The sequence below is a fragment of the Ostrea edulis genome, chromosome 1 (assembly GCF_947568905.1).
Source record: "Ostrea edulis chromosome 1, xbOstEdul1.1, whole genome shotgun sequence".
In the NCBI taxonomy this organism is placed as follows: Eukaryota; Metazoa; Mollusca; class Bivalvia; order Ostreida; family Ostreidae; genus Ostrea; species Ostrea edulis.
This window is the reverse complement of record NC_079164.1, coordinates 57135186-57157340: the sequence shown is the minus strand read 5'-3', so window position 1 is coordinate 57157340 and position 22155 is coordinate 57135186. Positions and strand designations below refer to the sequence as shown.

Genomic DNA, 22155 nt, shown 5'->3' with positions numbered 1-22155 from the left:
CCATAATAGAATTTATCAAACAAATCAACTTCTTATTATTTCAGAAAGAAATGTTTAGGTATGGTAGCTGGATATGACTAAGTAATGTAACTGATTCAAAATGCTAAAATAAGTGTAATGAATAAAATAATATATAATATGATGGAAATAATTGTAAAGCATGTGATTATTTGTGCCGCGCCACTCCCCGAAAAAGTGGCGAAAGGGAATTCTGGTCCAGTGGGAGCACTGGATGTTGATTCAATTTCCTGGGCTGCCTATTCTTTGTTTTTGTTTGGAGTTGGTCCATTTTGTTAACTTATTCAAACTTGTTGTTTACATTATCTTTCTCTCAAACTTTGTTCATCTCTTACTTCGTTTACATAGCTTATTTTCATTTATTTATTTATCTATTATTTATTTATTTTTTTGTATTTGTTACTTACTATTATCTTTTATAAATTATGCATGGTTAAAATAGAATCTCTCTGGGTACGAGTTAGCTTTACTATTTGTCAACGTAATTGGGTTAACTCGTTCCACTTGAGATTAATTAAGTTTATTGTTTTTCTTTTCGGACATTTTGGATCAGCTCTTTGGACGAATAAGGCATGTCCTAATTCGCTCCACTTTTAACATTGATTGGCAAGCCTAAAGACCAAAAACATGTAGTCTGCGTTGTAAATACGTTTGTAGATTAGTGTAGTTGTAGTGCTAGATGTATTTATATGTAGTTTTTGTTATTATGCTCTGTTGATATTGACCACATTATGTAATTGTTTTCGTTTGTCCTGAAGAAGGGACGGGTCGTCCCGAAAATTTGACAATCTCGTTGTTCGTGTCGTTGGTCATTTTAGTGCTTTGTATAATTTTTTGTATTTGACCTTGTATCCATGTTGTGGATCCGACACTTTGAGGTATCGGGTGTTGCTGGAACTTTAGTGCTTTTATATATATATATTTATATATATACACATATATATATATATCTTTAAAATTAAAAAATGAATACATAAGTTGCAATGAAAAAAAAAAATTGGTGCATATACCCAAATCATGTTTTTGCTCATGAAAAGTAGGAAATGATATTTCAACTGCAGTACTGTTTTAAGCACTTCCAAGCTGAACTTCTTAAATCTCGATCTGACTTTTACAAAAATAAGGATTTCTTAAATCTATCTGACTTTTACAAAAATAAGGATTTCTTAAATCTATCCGACTTTTACAAAACTAAGGATCGCTAATTAGTTCTTAGTCAAATTCTGTTTAAAGTTAGATGCTTCATTACAGCTTAGCATTTTGCTCACACGTCCTCAGCACCAGTTAACTGGTCCTATACCAGATTTATCTTCTTGAAAAATGTTTGCATTATACTCAGCAGGCAACAGCAATTATACAGTAATTGATTTTGGAAATAGTCAAGAAAAGTTTAGGGTCGGGGGTAAAAACTAGGGACGGTCGGGTAACCGAAACCACACTTCTTTTTATTTGGCCTAACTGCATGAAATGAAACTGCAAATAATCTGATGCGATATGTACACGGTAATTGACTGTTTTGGTGATGACATTTTTATTGACATAAGAGGCAGGTATGAAAGTTAATGGTGGGTATTCTTCAATTTTGCTCGATTGTTTAATGGTACCATACAATTACCAGTTAACGTACTACACCAACATAATAAACTACACATACTATTTCATCAAATATTCGGTAATGACAATAAATGTGACTCATTATGTTTGGGGAAAATGTTTATTTTGCCTTAATTCATACCTTGGCATTGCCAGCTTCTTTGCCATTCCAGTAGATAAGACCACACTATTACATAATACTTCATGCTGATCTGCACACTTGCAGTTTGAATCAGTACATCGCGGTAATGACCAAAATATTTAGGAGAGCATATTGATATTTTTTTTGAAATATAAGAAATATCGATATTTCTTAGTTCATTTATGGAATAATGCAGTCATGTTTAGGAATTATCAGCAAAGGAATTAAACGAAACAAATCCAAATTTTTCATTTAACTCAGTTAAATTGATTACGTTGAAGAAAAGTAAATATCCGTCTTGAAGTGTGAAAATATTGCTTGATAAAGAGTAAAGTATATTCTGCACATGAACAAGAGCAAAGTCTAAGAAAGAATCAATGGTCATATATTTCCGGGACACGAGTTGCTTGGTTTAGCGGGAGACCCTATTACCAAACAGTTTTGCAGTTATGGACCATCATGCCAGAGATTCCATGTTCGAGTCACAACATTAGCAACTACTATCTCTGTTACGTATTAATAACCATATACAATATCTAACCTTTGATGATATACGCCTTTTACAAATTTTAAATGAAAACGAACAGCCTCTTCGAATCATATTTTGTTTACTTTCATTTTCCTTACAATCAAGAAAGTTTCCGAAAAGTCCGTTAGGCTAGTGGTAAATGTAGTATAGTCGAAATCCGAAGAATCTCACTATTCGGAACTATTCGACTAGGCTATTGCGCATGCGCTAATTCTGACCTTCACCTTCTGCATCCAACATGGCGCAAAGTTTGACTGTCTTTTTCGTAAGTAATATTTATCATTTCGTTAGTGGTTTATTTCACTGAAAGTACATTTTTAAACAAACGGATCATAAATGCTCTTTCAAGATGGATATCCTACAACATTTCTTACCTAAAAAACTGCTTTTAAATGCAGTTTCACATACAGAACAGGCATGAGAATGATCTTTGTCAGGTTGGGAACACTTCCCCTATAGCGAGACATTCTCGCTAAAACGCGATTATCCCTCTTTAGCGAGAAATAAACATTGCCATAAACAGGTGTTTTGGCGTCTTTATTGAAAATAATGGCAAATCCCGTGCAACGCTGAATAAGTGCGACACACTCAACATGAAGTGAATTGTTTCTATGAAATTTACAACATAGTCAAGAAATTTCATATCAAAGTTGCTGCATAAGAGAGAAGCAGTCTGGAATCCAATACACAGCGTGAGTGTTTTTGTTTCGATTAATATATTTGCGGAAGCATCACACATTTTAGCACTTTTTCTTCTTTTCATGTGAAACACGAAGATATGTATTCCACGGGTGTTTTTCTCGGTTGTACGGGATATATTTACTCTCGCTAGAGAGGGATAATCGCGTTTTAGCGAGAATATCTCGCTATAGGGGAAGTGTTCCCAACCTGTTTGTAGGTCGGTTAGCTCGAAGTATAAATTGGTGGTATCGATAGGTTAAATGTTTCAGGACAATTTAATTTGCATATTATTTATTCAAATGGTTTATTACAGGCACTCAGTCATCGTGTTTTATATTAGCATGTCAAGCTCAACTATATTACATTGTGTAGATTTATAAGTAAGTAAGTAAATTTTATTTAAAGTCGGCACTGTATACAATAGTAACAAATAACATGAGCTCTACAGAGGTCTTAAACCGACTATCACAGACAAAATAAAATATCACAAGGTAAGCATGCAAAAAACACATATATAGTCTACATATATACATATTGTATAGCTAGACAGTATATGAATCAATGGTGATCAACAAAATAATGGAATAGTAATCAGATTCCACATTCCACATCATACTAATTCATGCTTCAATGCACACAGGGTAGTGGACAGTTCACAACACAAAAGAAATTCTCTTATCTTGAAAATTCTTATAACAACATACTTACATAGTATTGTTATGAATTCTAGAACAATGTTGTGGTTTAAAAGCTCAAGAAATAAACATATTCAAAAATTATTGTGCGACTTTCTGGGTATGCCATTGCACTTAGAAATTCAATCTTATTTAGTCTAAACTAGCTTAAAGTTCTATATTGTCATAAATTACTATGCTGATCAGTAAATGTTATTTTTGTGTCAATTTTTTGTAGGTGACAGTGCTTTCTACTGTAGTGTTTGGGATGAAAGAAGGCAGTGACCAGTGCTCAGTTCCTGTAGGAATATACACAATGTGGATGGTACTTGAAAAGTTACAATGCTGGAGTTGGTTGGTTGAAAGTTCAGTACAGTTTGTATACAAGTATATTTGTAGGCACATACCTATACAACAAGCTACTTCACACAAAAGTTATAAGAGTGAAAGACCAACAAAAAACTATCTTACAAGTAGACATAAAGATCAAACAGAATTTTTACATTTCTTCAATGATAGCAGATGGAATTAAAAATTCTGGCCTATTACAATGAATATTCATTCCCCTCCCTCTATGTGTATGTATTTTCATGTCTGTATGTTTGAATATGGTATTACATGCTGAGTAGGGTAAATCCAGTATAATATACATGTTTGTGTATGTATATATATATATATATATATATATATATATCCAAATGTGAAAAATTGTCTCAGTGTCCGGTAATCATTAGGTAAAATATTAAATAAAATATGATATGACAACATGTTGTAAAACGTGTTTGTCATATTTTAATATTTTACATATATATATATATATATATATATATATATATATATATACATATATATATGTATATATCACAAAGCCAATAGGGTATACTCAACTAATTTCTTCAATTCTTCAGGAGAATGTCGAATATTGCTTAGTTACACATATACACTAAACAATATTACATATACCCCTGAAGAATTGAAGAAACTAGTTGAGTACACTCTATCGGCTTTGTGATATTTTTTTTTATTATACTACTACTTGTGTAGATATTTTTATACCTATCTCTGGATGATATATACATACACACACACACACTTATATATTTATACCTGATCCCACCTCTGGTATAACCAGGGGTCCGTGTTTGCCCAACTCTCTATATTTGGTATATTGTATTGCTTATAGGGGTTATAAGATTGATCACTGTTCATTGTCTTTGCCTTTCTTGAATACTCGTGTGTGCGAGACATCTAGTTTCAATTTTCAATGAATATATTTACTTAAGGAATATTCTATCAAAGATATGCAGGTGGAAAAATGTATTTCAGTCTTATCATGCTTATTGTAGAGAACAGAGGATCCCTACCCTCAATGGTTTCCTTCGTATTGAGCTGATGCAAGTGTCTGTAAATCCTACATCTGAGTCATGGCTTCAAGTAAGTTTTTAAAAAAGAATTTCAAGTTTGTAACACATATATGTGCAGTCATCAGTTCTTAGCCAGAGTTATTTAATCTGAGATTCCTTTGACCACTTACCTCCACTTTTATATATAATACATGACTGGGTCCATCACTTCTTTATAATATATATATAAAACTACAAGTAATAGTTGGTGTAGGCAACGAAATTAAGGGGAAATACTCGCTAAATGCGAGTTAAAAATTGAAATTGCGAGTGAAAAATCACAAGTGATCGCAACTTTCTGCGAGTGAAAAAAAAACCCGATCTTTTTTCCGGATTTCCTTGGTGTATTGGCTGTACTTTGAAGTTTACAATAATTTTGTCTTGTGCATAGAAACGCTTTACAGAATGAATATACAAGTATTGAAAAAGTAAACGTGGATCGAATAAATAACTACGGCCAAGATCATCTCAGTCAGTGATGTCGAAGATGACCTCTTCATGCACACTTCTGGCGTCTCAGAGACGTCTGATTTAAATAGCAAGCATGTTGATCTCGTCCGTGTTTACATGAAACAACACATGAAAGTGTTAGTGTCACCGCTTCACGCGGTGTCCTTCTGTAGTCAAACACTTAGAGTTTGCGGGGTTTTTTTAAACTAGAATTTTTTAGATGAAATTTCCAAAAGTTTTGAACATATGGTTTGAATTGGCGCAGTCTTCAAGATTTCAAATCACATGATGTGGTAAATAGGTGGTATATCTCTGGACAGCGAGTTTGCCGCACAAGTGTACCCTATGACCCTCATCATGCACCAATGATAAATGTATGTTGTCTGATAATTCATTAAATTTTAAATGAAAGAATTCTCAATATTATTTTTATTATTGCACTATAAAGAAGATTTTAAGATTTTCCCTATATTTTGATATAGATACATGCATAATTTTCTTAAATTCCTGTAAAACAGCAATCGATTGAAAAATGCTAGTAAAAGCTCAATTTTGCTAGTTGGAAAATAATCCACTAGCTAAAATTTGCTAGTAGTGAAAAAAGTTAATGTCAGATTAGCCTGAGCTGAAGACTTATTATGTTCCCCAAACAAAGTTTGGGAACATATTGTTTTTACTCTGTTTCTTATTATGTCTCCGAACACAAAGTGTCGGAGACATATTGTTTTTGCTCCGTTTCTTATTATTCTTCTTATTATGTCTCCGAACACAAAGTGTCAGAGACATATTGTTTTTGCTCCGTTTCTTATTATTATGTCTCCGAACACAAAATGTCGGAGACATATTGTTTTTGCTCCGTTTCTTATTATGTCTCCGAACACAAAGTGTCGGAGACATATTGTTTTTGCTCCGTTTCTTATTATTCTTCTTATTATGTCTCCGAACACAAAGTGTCGGAGACATATTGTTTTTGCTCCGTTTCTTATTATGTCTCCGAACCCAAAGTGTCGGAGACATATTGTTTTTGCTCCGTTTCTTATTATGTCTCCGAACACAAAGTGTCGGAGACATATTGTTTTTGCTCCGTTTCTTATTAAGGTCTTCCGTCTCCTGCGGAAGACCTTACTATTATTGTTCGCGTTCTTCTTCTTCATTATTAAGGTCTTCCGTCTCCTGCGGAAGACCTTACTATTATTGTTCGCGTTCTTCTTCTTCATTATTATTAAGGTCTTCCGTTTCCAACGGAAGACCTTCTAGTGATTCTACTGTTTATTATTATTATTATTTTTTTTTTTTTTTTTTTTTTTTTCCCTTTCCTCTCCTAAACCGTTGGATGGATTTTCCTGAAACTTTCACAGGTTATAGACAACGATGGTACCTCGAGGCATTTTTTTCATTTTTTCAAAATTCACTTCCGTTCGTCAGATACGTCCGATTTTCCGGTTTTTGAAAGAAACTTTGTCCGGGGGTAAACTTGAAAACCACTAAAGATAATCGAATGAAACTTTCAGGGATGACAGATCTATCTTCTCTATGGTGCATGCACGTAATATTTTTTGTCGCCGTCACTTCCGGTCGTCACCGGAAGTGATTAAATAAATCATCAATTTCAAACTTTTTTCTTTCAAATTGAAACCTATATCGTTTTACTAGGTCTAGTTCTAATTCTCAAAAAATGTTGATCCCACCGGAAGTTGAATCTCCAACTTCCGGTTATATCAAAGAAAGACTATTCATTCTCTCATTTTTCAGTGCCATAAATCTCGGTCATGAAACCAGTTAATGAGTTGAGTTTTACATATATTATAGTCACTTTAAATGTCTAGAGTAACGTCAAATATTTTGGTAAAATTCACTTCCGGTCGGCAAATACGGCTTATTAGCTGTTTTCGTTGTACAGCGTTTTTCTCAGAAACGGTTAAAGATACAGTCATCAAATTTTCAGAGTTAATAGATCTTACTTTGTAGGCGTGCAATAGGGGGTTAAGAATGTCGGCCGTCACTTCCGGTCGTCACCGGAAGTGATTAAATTAATCATCAATTTCAAACTTTTTTCTTTCAAATTGAAACCTATATCGGTTTACTAGGTCTCGTTGTAATTATCAAAAAATGTTGACCCCACCGGAAGTTGAATCTCCAACTTCCGGTTATATCAAAGAAAGACTATTCATTCTCTCATTTTTCAGTGCCATAAATCTCGGTCATAAAACAAGTTAATGATTTGAATTTTACATATGTTAGAGACACTATACATGTCTAGAGTATACTTAAATATTTTTGTAAAATTCACTTCCGGTCGTGAGATATGGGGTGGATATATTGAAGCCTTGTTTTTTCAGTTTCTCAATAATGAATATAGATGGACGCTTGAAACTTGTCGAGTTGATTAACTAACATTAGTCCATTGTACGCATACATTCAATTTTTTCGTCCGTCACTTCCGGTCTATACCGGAAGTGTTTTAAAAAATGTCGATTTTCCGATTTCTTCGAGTGATTTCTCAGAGATGGCTGGATATATTTTCTTGAAATTTTCAGGAATAGTGTCTTATGAAATGACCTTGCTATAATTATTTTTGTTTTTACAAAATTCACTTCCGGTCGAAAAATATGGCCGATATTCTGTCTCTCAAAAGGAATTTTGTCCAGCATTTTTCTTGGAAAAGGTAAAATATAGGTTCATCAAATATTCAGGGATAATCAATCTCCGTTTATAAGCGTGCAGTAGGGGGTTGAACCGTCACTTCCTGTCGTCACCGGAAGTGATTGAAGGAATCGCAAATTTCAAACTTTTTCTTTCAAATTGAAACCTATTCTAGTTTATTAACTCTCTTTCAAAGTGTCAAAAGAATATTGAGTCTGTCGGTAGTCAAAACAACTACTTCCGGTTTCTTCATAAAATACCTTTTTTCTTTTTGTCTCTTTCTCCCCATAAATCTCGCTTATATTTGAAGTCTTTCATATGATTTTCACATGTCTTAATAAAAAGTATCAACTTCTAGAGTTTTGACTATTTTGTTTTTCAAAATTGACTTCCGGTCGGTAGTAACCTACTACTTTCTCTTTCTTTAGTCTACTTCTTTTTGTTGAGAACTCTTTCAGATAGAGACGTGAAATTTTCAGGGAATATAGACAGTAAAGAGTCGCTGTCATTTATAGGAAAACACATCTGAATAGTACTTCCGGTCGTCACCGGAAGTTACAAGAAATGAGTAAAAAATTCGATAATACACTTCTCATTTATTGTTAAAGTACATTCTCTGATATATTTGAATGGTTTTTGTAGGATCAGAAAACTCTTTACCGGAAGTGAACAAACGGAAGACCTACTCATTACTAGTAATGAGTTTCTAGTTATTATTATTATTTTCCTTGGTAGTATACGCGTTTTTCTCAGCCATTTCTTGATCGATTTTCACGAAATTTTCAGGAAAGATGTCTTGTGATGACGAGACTTTGCTTGCAAAATTTCGTGCATGACGTCACTTCCGGTCAGGAGTTATCTCTCTTTTAGTGACTTTTTGAAGGGCCTTGTTGTCCACGCATCTCCTCCGTTAGTTTTGAAGCTAGAGTCTTGAAATTTCTACACAAGATAGAGTAAACATTTTAGAAGTTTTGTGGGGAATTCGATTTTACCGGAGGCGATTTGCCTGAACGCTCGCCTGGACCTGAAAAAATGGATGCCAAAATTTTTCGTCGATTTCGGCGATTTTTGACCTTTGATCTCCAATATCTTTTTTCTTGCAAATATTTTGTTAAGACATGTAGAACAAAAGTTGTGCACATTTACGAGATCTTTTCGAAAATATCAAAATTTAGGGGCTAGCCCCTTAAATTAGGGATCTAGAAGGGCTCAAAGTCTACATCAAATATCTCAGAAATCGTTAATATTTTGGTATAAGTCATTGAAGCGGAAATGTTCATCTAAACAAGCTTGTTCTTATCAAATCAAAAAGTAGGTCATATGTTACGTAATAAGGGATTTTAAGGGCCAAAATCATAAATAATTGACGCCTCATATCTTGAAAACGACAAATATTTTGAAAAGCATTATTGAACAAAAGTTGTTCAGAATAATAATCTAAACAATATGTACATTTCGTTTTTTCCCTATGTGGCCCCGTTAGGGAGCTACAGTTTGGCCCCTAAATATTTCTTGTAGAGATAACTCGAGAACGGTAAAGAATTTCTAAATACTTGTTGAGCAAAAAATGTTTAAAATGTCAAGGCCTTTCTTACGATATCAAGCAAAACGGGCTGGCCCTTTAAATTAGGGGTTCAGAAGGGTCCAAATGTTTTGGAGAATATCTCCGAAACTATTAATATTTTATAATAAGTTGTAGAAGCGGAAATGTTCATCTCAACGAGCTTGATCTTATCAAATCAAAAAGTAGGTCATATGTTACGTAATTAGAGATTTTAAGGGCCAAAATCGTAAATATTTGACGCCTCATATCTTTAAAACGACATATTTTTTGAAAAGCATTATTGAACAAAAGTTGTTCAATGTGTCATAACCTATCGATCAATATCAAAAAATGGGTCTGTGGGCCTCATGGCTCGCCTGTAGAGTCGATTTTTGTCGATATCAGTCGATTTCAAAAACTTGTAACTGGTAAATATTTTGTAAGGACATATTGAACAAAAGTTGTTCAGTTTATCGAGATCTATCGATTGATATCAAGAAATAGGCCTATGGTCCTAATGGCTCGCCTGTAGAGTCGATTTTTTGTCGATATCGGTCGATCTCAATAACTTTTTACAGGTAAATATTTTGTAAAGACATATCGAACTAAAGTTGTTGAGTCTATAGACATCAAGAAATAGGCCCGCGGGCCTTATGGCTCGCCTGGAGAGTCGAATTTCAAACGAATTTCACCGCAACTTTGCTTCAGAAGCTTATGATATGAAAAATTGATTATATCTAAAGTGTCTTAAAGTCGGAAAGTAAATTGGGACTCATTTGTCTTTTTTTTTTTTTTTTAACTCCGAGTGCATCAACAAATCGGGCGGAAGACCTACTCGTTGCTCGCAACGAGATCGTGTCTAGTTATTATTAAGGTCTTCCGTCTCCTGCGGAAGACCTTACTATTATTGTTCGCGTTCTTCTTCTTCATTATTATTAAGGTCTTCCGTCTCCTGCGGAAGACCTTACTATTATTGTTCGCGTTCTTCTTCTTCATTATTATTATTATTTTCCTTGGTAGTACACGCGTTTTTCTCAGCCATTTCTCGATCGATTTTTACGAAATTTTCAGGAAAGATGTCTTTTGGTGACGAGACTTTGCTTGCAAAATTTCGTGCTTGACGTCACTTCCGGTCAGGAGTTATCTCTCTTTTAGTGACTTTTTGAAGGGCCTTGTTGTCCACACATCTTCTCCGTTAGTTTTGAAGCTAGAGTCTTGAAATTTCTACACAAGATAGAGTAAACATTTTAGAAGATTTGTGGGGGATTCGATTTTACCGGAGGCGATTTGCCTAAATGCTCGCCTGGACCTGATAAAATGGATGCCAAAATTTTTCGGCGATTTCGGCGATTTTTGACCTTTGATCTCCAATATCTTTTTTCTTGCAAATATTTTGTTAAGACATGTAGAACAAAAGTTGTGCACATTTACGAGATCTTTTCGAAAATATCAAGATTTAGGGGCTAGCCCCTTCAATTGGGGATCTAGAAGGGCTCAAAGTCTAGATCAAATATCTCAAAAATCGTTAATATTTTGGTATAAGTCAAAGAACAAAAAGTGTTCATCTCAACAATCCAAATCTATTCATATAAAAATTTAGGTCATATGTTACGTAATAAGGGATTTTAAGGGCCAAAACCATAAGTTTTTTACCCCTTGTATCTCGAAAACGACAAATATTTTGAAAAGCAATAAAGAACAAAAGTTGTTCAGAATGATGATCTGAACAATATGCATATTTCGTTTTTACCCTATGTGGCCCCGTTAGGGAGCTACAGTTTGGCCCCTAAAAATTACTTCTAGAAATAACTCGAGAACGGTAAAGAATTTCTAAATACTTGTTGAACAAAAAATGTTTGAAATGTCATGACCTTTCTTACGATATCAAGCAAAAGGGGCCGACCCTTTAAATTAGGGGCCCAGAAGGGTCCAAAGGTTTATGAGAATATCTCAGAAACTATTAATATTTTGTAATAAGTCATTGAAGCGGAAATGTTCATCTAAACAAGCTTGTTCTTATCAAATCAAAAAGTAGGTCATATGTTACGTAATAAGGGATTTTAAGGGCCAAAATCATAAATAATTGACGCCTCATATCTTGAAAACGACAAATATTTTGAAAAGCATTATTGAACAAAAGTTGTTCAGAATGATAATCTAAACAATATGTACATTTCGTTTTTTCCCTATGTGGCCCCGTTAGGGAGCTACAGTTTGGCCCCTAAATATTTCTTGTAGAGATAACTCGAGAACGGTAAAGAATTTCTAAATACTTGTTGAGCAAAAAATGTTTAAAATGACAAGGCCTTTCTTACGATATCAAGCAAAACGGGCTGGCCCTTTAAATTAGGGGTTCAGAAGGGTCCAAATGTTTTTGAGAATATCTCCGAAACTATTAATATTTTATAATAAGTTGTAGAAGCGGAAATGTTCATCTCAACGAGCTTGATCTTATCAAATCAAAAAGTAGGTCATATGTTACGTAATTAGAGATTTTAAGGGCCAAAATCGTAAATAGTTGACGCCTCATATCTTTAAAACGACATATTTTTTGAAAAGCATTATTGAACAAAAGTTGTTCAATGTGTCATAACCTATCGATCAATATTAAAAAATGGGTCTGTGGGCCTCATGGCTCGCCTGTAGAGTCGATTTTTGTCGATATCAGTCGATTTCAAAAACTTTTAACTGGTAAATATTTTGTAAGGACATATTGAACAAAAGTTGTTCAGTTTATCGAGATCTATCGTTTGATATCAAGAAATAGGCCTATGGTCCTAATGGCTCGCCTGTAGAGTCGATTTTTTTGTCGATATCGGTCGATCTCAATAACTTTTTACAGGTAAATATTTTGTAAAGACATATAGAACTAAAGTTGTTGAGTCTAGAGAGGGCTAACAAATGACATCAAGAAATAGGCCCGCGGGCCTTATGGCTCGCCTGGAGAGTCGAATTTCAAACGAATTTCACTGCAACTTTGCTTCAGAAGCTTATGATATGAAAAATTGATTATATTTAAAGTGTCTTAAAGTCGGAAACTAAATTGGGACTCATTTGTCTTTCTTTTTTTTTTTTTTTACTCCGAGTGCATCAACTAAATCGGACGGAAGACCTACTCGTTGCTAGCAACGAGATCGTGTCTAGTTATTATTATTATTCTTTTTTTTTCTCCTTACCGATTTTTGTGCAGAAGATTTCTCGGAGATGGCTGGATCGATTTACTTCAAATTTTCAGGATTGATGCATTGCCATTTGAAGTTTGTACCGCCGTTTCAATTTTTGAAAAATCACTTCCGGTTGGAAGTTATCCCCCTTTTATCGATTTTCAGATGACCATTTTGTCCAGACAAAAACTCAAAAACGATAAAAGCTAGAGTGCTGAAATTTTCAGTGATGTTAGACGACATGTTGTAGTTGTGTACCTGGGTTTTAAAAATTTCCGGAAGTGCCTAGTATGGAAGCTCGGTAGGGGTCGAAAATGGAGTATTAAAAAGTGTCCAATTTTTTTCCACGTTTTAAATCAGAACTTTTTACTCGTAAATATTTTGTTTAGATATATATAACAAAAGTTGTACAGTTTATTGAGATCTTTCGTGTCATATCAAGAAATAGGCCCATGGGCCTCATGGCTCACCTGAACCACTGAATTTCTGTTACAATGATTAACTTTTTTCTCACGAAACTTTTGGTAAGACATGTAGAATAAAAGTTTTTCAGTTTTGCAAGATCTATTTAAAGATTTCTTTAAAAAGGCTTCAAGGCGTCATGGCTCGCCTGAACAGTCGAATTTGTGTCGCAATTAATAACATTGATAACTTTTTTCTCGAGAAACTTTTGACAAGACATGTAGAACAAAAGTTGTTCAGTTTTGCAAGTGTTAACTAACGATGTTAAGAAATAAGCCTACGGGTCTTATGGCTCACCTGAACAGTTGGATTATTGTTGCAATCTATAACATTTTTCTCGAGAATCTTTTGATAAGACATGTAGAATAAAAGTTGTTCAGTTTTGCAAGATCTTTCAAACGATATCAAGAAAAAGGCCCACGGGCCTTATGACTCGCCTTAACAGTGATAAATGTCGCATAACTTTATACTCGCAAATATTTTGTTTAGACATATATAACAAAAGTTGTACAGTTTATTGAGATCTTTCGTGCCGTATCAAGAAATGGGCCTCATGGCTCGCCTGAACCATTGAATTTCTGTTACAATGATTAACTTTTTCCTCACCAAATTTTGATAAAACACGTAGAATAAAAGTTGTTCAGTTTTGCAAGATATATCTACTGATATCAAAAAATAGGCCTACGGGTGTCATGGCTTGCCTGAACAGTCGAATTTGTATCACAGTTAATAACATCAATAACTTTTTTCTCGAGAAACTTTTGATAAGACATGTAGAACAAAAGTTCTTCAGATTCGCAAGCGTTAACTAACGATGTTAAGAATAAGGCCTGTGGGTCTCATGGCTCACCTGAACAGTTGGGTTATTGTTGCAATCTATAACATTTTAGTCAAGAAACTTTTAATGAGACATCTAGAGCAAAAGTTGTTCAGTTTTGCAAGATGTTTCAAACAACATCATGAAAAAGGCGAAAGGGCCTCATGGCTCGCCTGAACAGTTTGATTAGTGTCACAATCAATAACTTTTTTCTCGAAAAACTTTTGATAAGACATATAGAACAAAAGTTGTTCAGTTTTGCAAGATTTTTCAAACGATATCAAGAAAAAGGCCCACAGGCCTTATGACTCGCCTTAACAGTCTGATAAATGTCGCAATCAATAACTTTTTTCTCAAGAAAATTTTAATAGGACATGTAGAACAAAATTTGTTCAGTTTTGCGAGATATATCTAGAATGATATAAAAAAAATAGGCCTCCAGGCGACATGACTCGCCTGATCAGTCTCGAATTTGTATCGCAGTAAATAACATTATTAACTTTTTTGTCGAAAAAAAGGCTGACCCCTTTAATTAATGGCCGAGAGCGGTAGAGATTCTTTAATTTATAGCACTTAAATGATCAATATTTGTAAAACATTACCGAAGCTAAATTGTATGTCTAGACAATATATTCGTATCATTATTTATGAATGAAAATCTCAGTCAAATTCTTATCTCATCACATCTAAAATTGGACGGAAGACCCACTCGTTGCTCGCAACGAGATCGCATCTAGTTATTCTTATTTTTCTCCGGACTTTTTTGCCCGGGAGTGTTCTCAGAAAGTACAAAAGGGATCAATATGAAACTTTCCAGGATGATAATATAGCATTTGTAGATGTGCAGAATGATAGTCATTTTCTCCGCACGTGCATGCACGCGCGTGCACGTGCATTGCAATTTTGGTACAAAATTTACGAAATCGAAATTCACACGGGATCGATATGAAACATTAATAGGATGATACTATATCATTTGTAGATGTGAAAAATGATTTTTGTCTGCACGCGTGTACATGCGCATGCACGTGCATCACAAATTTTCATATACTAACTTTGTAATCAGTCTTAACTTCTTTGTTGTTCATCGAAATGGTTTGATATTTGTATCATAGGTAGGTATTGAGATCCTTAACTGATCTGCATGGTCAAAATTACCAATCTGCATGCGCATGCACGTGCTCTTCATTTTGATTGGATAATACTAAAACATCTGTAACTCTCTTATGAATGAAGCGAATGAGTTGATATTCACAGCATAGGTAGATAATATGAATATCTATGTATTGGTATAATGAAAAATGCCAACACACATGCGCATGCGCGTGCATCGTCTTTCAAAACTTAATTTTTCAAAGGACGATAACGTTTTTATTTTTAATCAAATCCTTTTGATTTTTAGGTTCTAGGTGTGTCTTGGTATTCCTTCTAAATTGCTCCTGATTAGAACTACTCAGCACGTGCATGCACGTGTTCTGAATTCTGATTGGACGATTTTAAATTCACTATAACTTCCTTATATTTGATGGAAACGTTATGAAATTCATACTGTGGGTATATGATACAAATGCCTGTTGAATGATATCAACAATAGTGCAGAATCAGACATGCGTGCGCGTGTATGCACGTGCATTACTTTGTTTCATTTGTTGGTACTGAAATGACCATATTAAACGTACTACGTGTAATTAAAGTCTAAAATAAAATGAATTTTTGTTATAGGTTTACAATGTCATCAGTTTTTAATTGGAGGAGGTTTGGGGAACATATGTAACGGTCCCCGTTTCAATTAGAACTAGTTATTATTATTTTTTATTTTTTTTTTTTCCCTTTCGTCTCCGAGACCGTTGGATGGATTTTCCTGAAACTTTCACAGGTTATACAGAACGATGGTACCTCGAGGCATTTTTTTCATTTTTTCAAAATTTACTTCCGTTCGTGAGATACGTCTGATTTTTCGGTTTTTGAAAGAAACTTTGTCCGGGGGTAAACTTGAAAACCACTAAAGATAATTGAATGAAACTTTCAGGGATGATAGATCTATTTTCTCTATGGTGCATGCACATAATATTTTTTGTCGCCGTCACTTCCGGTCGTCACCGGAAGTGATTAAATAAATCATCAATTTCAAACTTTTTTCTTTCAAATTGAAACCTATATCGGTTTACTAGGTCTCGTTCTAATTCTCAAAAAATGTTGATCCCACCGGAAGTTGAATCTCCAACTTCCGGTTATTTCAAAGAAAGACTATTCATTCTCTCATTTTTCAGTGCCATAAATCTCGGTCATGAAACTAGTTAATGAGTTGAGTTTTACATATATTATAGTCACTATAAATGTCTAGAGTAACGTCAAATATTTTTGTAAAATTCACATCCGGTCGGGAAATACGGCTTATGAGCTGTTTTCGTTGTCAAGCGTTTTTCTCAGAAACGGTAAATGATAGAGTCATCAAATTTTCAGAGTTAATAGATCTCATTTTGTAGGCGTTACAGTAGGGGGTTAAGAATGTTGGCCGTCTCTTCCGGTCGTCACCGGAAGTGATTAAATGAATAATAAATTTCAAACTTTTTTCTTTCAAATTGAAACCTATATCGGTTTACTAGGTCTCGTTCTAATTTTCAAAAAATGTTGACCCCACCGGAAGTTGAATCTCCAACTTCCGGATATATCAAAGAAAGACTATTAATTCTCTCATTTTTCAGTGCCATAAATCTCGGTCATAAAACAAGTTAATGATTTGAATTTTACAAATGTTATAGACACTATAAATGTCTAGAGTAAATTTAAATATTTTTGTAAATATCACTTCCGGTCGTGAGATATGGGGTGGACATATTCAAACCTTGTTTTTTCAGTTTCTCAACCATCAATATAGATAGACGCTTGAAACTTGTAGAGTTGATCAACTAACATTTGTCCATTGTACACATACATCCAATTTTTTTGTCCGTTACTTCCGGTCTATACCGGAAGTATTTGAAAAAATGTCGATTTTCCGATTTCTTCGAGTGATTTCTCAGAGATGGCTGGATATATTTTCTTGAAATTTTCAGGAATAATGTCTTATGAAATGACCTTGCTATAATTATTTTTGTTTTTACAAAATTCACTTCCGGTCGGAAAATATGGGCGATTTTCTGTTTCTCAAAAGGAATTTTGTCCAGCATTTTTCTTGGAAAAGGTAAAATATAGGTTCATCAAATATTCAGGGATGACCAATCTCTGTTTGTAAGCGTGCAGTAGGGGGTTGAACATGTCGACCGTCACTTCCTGTCGTCACCGGAAGTGATGGAAAGAATCGCAAATTTCAAACTTTTTCCTTTAAATTGAAACCTATACTAGTTTATTAACTCTCTTTCAAAGTGTCAAAAGAATATTGACTCTGTCGGTAGTCAAAACAACTACTTCCGGTTTCTTGATAAAATACCTTTTTACTTTTCGTCTCTTTGTCGCCATAAATCTCGCTTATAATTGAAGTCTTTCATTTGATTTTCACATGTCTTGATAAAAGTATCAACTCTAAAGTTTTGATAATTTTGTTTTTCAAAATTGACTTCCGGTCGGTAGTAACCTACTACTTTTTCTTTCCTTACTCTACTTCTTTTTGTTGAGAACTCTTTCAGATAGAGACGTGAAATTTTCAGGGAATATAGACAGTAAAGAGTCGCTGTCATTTTTAGGAAAACGCATCTGAATAGTATTTCCGGTCGTCACCAGAAGTTACGAGAAAGAAGTAAAAAATTCGATAATACATTTCTCATTCATTGTTAAGGCACATTTTCTGATACATTTAAATGGTTTTCGTAGGAATAGAAAGCTCTTTACCGGAAGTGGTCCAACGGAAGACCTACTCATTACTAGTAATGAGTGTCTAGTTATTTTTTTTTTTTTTTTTCCCTTTCGTCTCCGAGACCGTTGGATGGATTTTCCTGAAACTTTCACAGATTATAGAGAACGATAATACCTCGAAGATTTTTTTTCATTTTTTCAAAATTCACTTCCGTTCGTGAGATACATCTGATTTTCCGGTTTTTGAAAGTAACTTTGTGCTGGGGTAAACTTGAAAACCACTAAAGATAATCAAATGAAACTTTCAGGGATGATAGATCTATTTTCTCTATGGTGCATGCACGTATTATTTTTTGTCGCCGTCACTTCCGGTCGTCACCGGAAGTGCTTAAATGAATCATCAATTTCAAACTTTTTTCTTTTAAATTGAAACCTATATCGGTTTACTAGGTCTCGTTCTAATTCTCAAAAAATGTTGATCCCACCAGAAGTTGAATCTCCAACTTCCGGTTATATCAAAGAAAGACCAATCAGTCTCTCATTTTTCAGTGCCATAAATCTCGGTCATGAAACTAGTTAATGAGTTGAGTGTTACATATATTATAGTCACTATAAATGTCTTGAGTAACGTCAAACATTTTTGTAAAATTCACTTCCGGTCGTTAGATATGGTGTGGACGAATTCAGACTTTATTTCCCTGATATCTCCGCAACGAGGATAGATATACACTTGAAACTTTCAGGAGTTATAGATTAGCGATAGTCCATCTTAAACATATTTTGTATATGAGTGTACGTCACTTCCGGTTTCAACAGGAAGTGATTGAAAAATTTACTATATTCAATTTTTTTTCAACACGATTTCTGAAAGATGTCTAAATGGAATTTCTTGCCAATTATGGAGATGATAGAGAATTGCTGTACCCTTAGACATGATCTTTCATTTTTACAAAATCGACTTCCGTTCGTAAGATATGTCCGGTTTCCATATTTATGCTCCCCTTTGAAAAAGAGGGGGCATATTGTTTTGCACCTGTCGGTCAGTCGGTCTGTAGACCATGTGTTGTCCGCTCAATATCTTGAGAACCATTCACTTGATAATGATATTTCATATGTGGGTTAGTTATGAGTAGAAGAGGATCCTTATTGTCTTTCAGGTCAAAAGGTCAAAGGTCAAGGGTCAATCTACTCTGGACATAGGAATATAATGTCCGCTCAATATCTTGAGAACCCTTTGCTTGAAAGACATCAAACTTGGCACACTGGTACATCCTAAGGAGTAGATGACCCCTATTGATTTTGAGGTCATATGGTCAAAGGTCAAGGTTCAAACTGGGCATAGGAATATACTGACCATTCAATGTCTCGAGAACCCTTTGCTTTACAGACATCAAACTTGGTACGCCAGTACATCTTCAGAAGAAGATGACCCCATTGATTTTGAGGTCACATAGTCAAAGGTCAAGGGTCAAACTGGACATAGGAATATACTGTCCGTTAAATATCTCGAGAACCCTTTGCTTGACAGACATCAAACTTGATACACTGGTACATCTTCAAGAGAAGATAACCCCTATTGATTTTGAGGTCATATGGTCAAAGGTCAAGGGTCAAACTGGACATAGGAATGTACTGTCCGTTAAATATCTCGAGTACCCTTTGCTTGACAGACATCAAACTTGATACACCGGTACATCTTCAGGAGAAGATGACCCTTATTGATTTTGAGGTCACATGGTCAAAGGTCAAGGGTCAAACTGGACATGGGAATATACTTTTACTCAGTATCTCGAGAACCCTTTTCTTGACAGACATCAAACTTGGTACACTGATACGACTTCAGGAGAAGACGACCACTATTGATTTTGAGGTCACATGGTCAAAGGTCAAGGGTCACACTAGACAGGAATATACTGTCCGTTCAATATTTTGAGAACCCTTCGCTTGACAGACATCAAACTTGGTACACTGGTGCATCTTCAGGTGAAAATTACCCCTATTTATTTTGAGGTCACATGTTTAAAGGTCAAGGGTCAAACTAGACATAGGAATATACTGTCCGTTCAATATCTCGAGTACCCTTTGCTTGACAGACATCAAACTTGGTACACTGGTACATCTTCAGGAGAAGATGACACCTATTGATTTTGAGGTCATGTGGTCAAAGATCAAGGGTCAAATTGGACATAGGAATATACTGTCCGTTGAATATCTTGAGAACCCTTTGCTTGACAGACATCAAACTTGGTACAGTGGTACATCTTCAGGAGTTGATGACCCCTATTGATTATTAGGTCACATGGTCAACCCACTCTTGACATAGGAAGATATTGTCTGCTCAATATTTTGAATTGATGATACTACTCTCAATTAAATGATGTGTTTGTATAACCATTTTCAATTTTGCACCATGGGGGGCATATGTGTTTTACAAACATCTCTTGTTCAAAAAATCATCTTGTCCGGAGGTAATCTCAAAAACGACTAAAGAGGAACAAATGAAAATTTTAGGTATTATAGATGTCTCGATTGCATAGTGCATGCACATTAATTTGTTTTTCGTTATCACTTCCGGTCGTAACCGGAAGTGATTGAAAGAATCACTAATTTCAAAGTTTTTTCTTTTAAATTGAAACCTGCACTAGTTTAAGTCTCTTTCAGAGTATTCAAAGAATGTTGACCGCGTCGGTAGTCAAAACGCCTACTTTCGGTTTCTTGATAAAATACTCTTATACCTTTCGTCTTTGTGTCCCCATAAATCTCGTTTATATTTCAAGTGTTTGACATGATTTTCAAATATCTTAAGAACAGTATCAACATCTAGAGTTAAGACAATTTTATTTTTCAAAATTCACTTCAGGTCGGTAGTAAGCCACTACGTTTTCTTTTTTTACTCTGCTTCTTTTTCTTGAGAACTCTTTCAAATAGAGACGTGAAACTTTCAGAGAATATAGACAATAGAGAGTCGCTGTGGTTTATGGGAAAACACATCTGAATATTACTTCCGGCCGTCACCGGAAGTTACGAGAAATGGGTGACAACTTCATTAACACACCTCTCATGTCTTGAAAAGGCATTCTCTGATATATTTGAATGATTCTCGTAAGAACAGAAAGCTGTGTGCCAAAAAATATATATATTGATTTCCACTTTCCTGACTGACCCTAAAAATTTCTGCCGATAATTACTAATCACGCAAGATTCTATTATACCTTACAGACTTCACCTCATATATGGAATAATATTAATTTTAGTAGAGGCCTTCCTGCTTTACATCACTATGCATTCAGTTTTTCTTACATGTGTGTGGTTCTTAAGAAGCAGATTTTTGAAAATTTGTCAATTTTGGGCAGTTTTTGCCCCCTCCCCCTCCCCCCCCTAGGGCCCCAGGGGTGCTGAAGTCCTGAAATTTACAATTCTTGTCCCAATGATGCTTCATACCAGATTTGAAAAGAATTGGACTAGTAATTATTAAGAAGAAGTTAAAAATGTTCAATTGTTAACGCACGATGGAAGAAAATAAATTGCAATAGTGAATATTTTATATATAAAAAGTGAATATTTTATTTATCAAGTTTTATGAGAAGACTTAAGTTTTTTTAAAAAGAGACCAAGACATGATACAAACTGATGCAGTATTTAAACAAGAAGCCCATGGGCCACATCACTCACCTGAGTCACCTTGGTCCATATCAGATGACTTTCCGTATATATTTGCATGTAAAACCCTAGTCCCTATTATGGCCCCAACCTACCCCTGGAGGCCATGGTTTTTGCAAACTTGAATCTACACTATGTCAGAAAGCTTTCATGTAAAAGTGAACTTCTTTGGCCCAATGGTTCTTGAGAAGAAGATTTTTAAAGATTTTTCCTATATATTTGTATGTAAAACTTTGATCCCCTATTGTGGCCCCATCCGACCCCCGGGGGCCATGGTTTTAACAATTTAGAATCTGCACTATATCAGAAAGCTTTCATACAAATCTCAGCTTTTCTGGCTCAGCGGTTCTTGAGAAGATTTTTCCAATATATTTGTATGTAAATCTTTGATCCCCCTTGTGGCCTCATCTTACCCCCAGGGACCATGATTTTAACAAACTTGAATCTGCATTATATCAAGAAGCTTTCATATAAATCTCAGCTTTTCAGGCTCAGTGGTTCTTGAGAGGAAAATTTTTAAAGTTTTTCCCTATATATTTGTATGTAAAACTTTGATCCCCCATTATGGCCCCATCCTACCCCCG

The 22155-nt window shown here is 34.8% G+C and overlaps 2 protein-coding genes across 6 annotated transcripts in view; one reads left to right on the top strand and one right to left on the bottom strand.

Annotated features, from left to right (window-relative positions):
* LOC125664678 (glutamyl-tRNA(Gln) amidotransferase subunit C, mitochondrial-like) overlaps positions 1-2407 on the bottom strand; it is a 47717-nt gene extending 45310 nt beyond the window's left edge. Inside the window, exon 1 of one of the 2 annotated variants that reach the window (XM_056154844.1) lies at positions 2295-2407. In XM_056154844.1, the coding sequence (XP_056010819.1) occupies positions 2295-2354 (60 nt within the window). In that variant the 5' untranslated portion in view covers positions 2355-2407. The remainder of the gene's footprint in view (positions 1-2294) is intronic. The other variant, XM_048897537.2, reaches the window with a different exon arrangement.
* A 94-nt stretch (positions 2408-2501) lies between these two features.
* Positions 2502-22155, top strand: part of LOC125664647 (uncharacterized) — a 39843-nt gene continuing 20189 nt past the window's right edge. Inside the window, exons 1-3 of one of the 4 annotated variants that reach the window (XM_056154741.1) lie at positions 2502-2547; positions 3876-3991; positions 4984-5071. The gene's annotated coding sequence lies outside the window, so the exon portion shown is untranslated. Of the gene's footprint in view, positions 2548-3875; positions 3992-4607; positions 5072-22155 lie in introns of those variants that run through there. The other 3 variants (XR_008800115.1, XR_008800116.1, XR_008800114.1) reach the window with 3 other exon arrangements.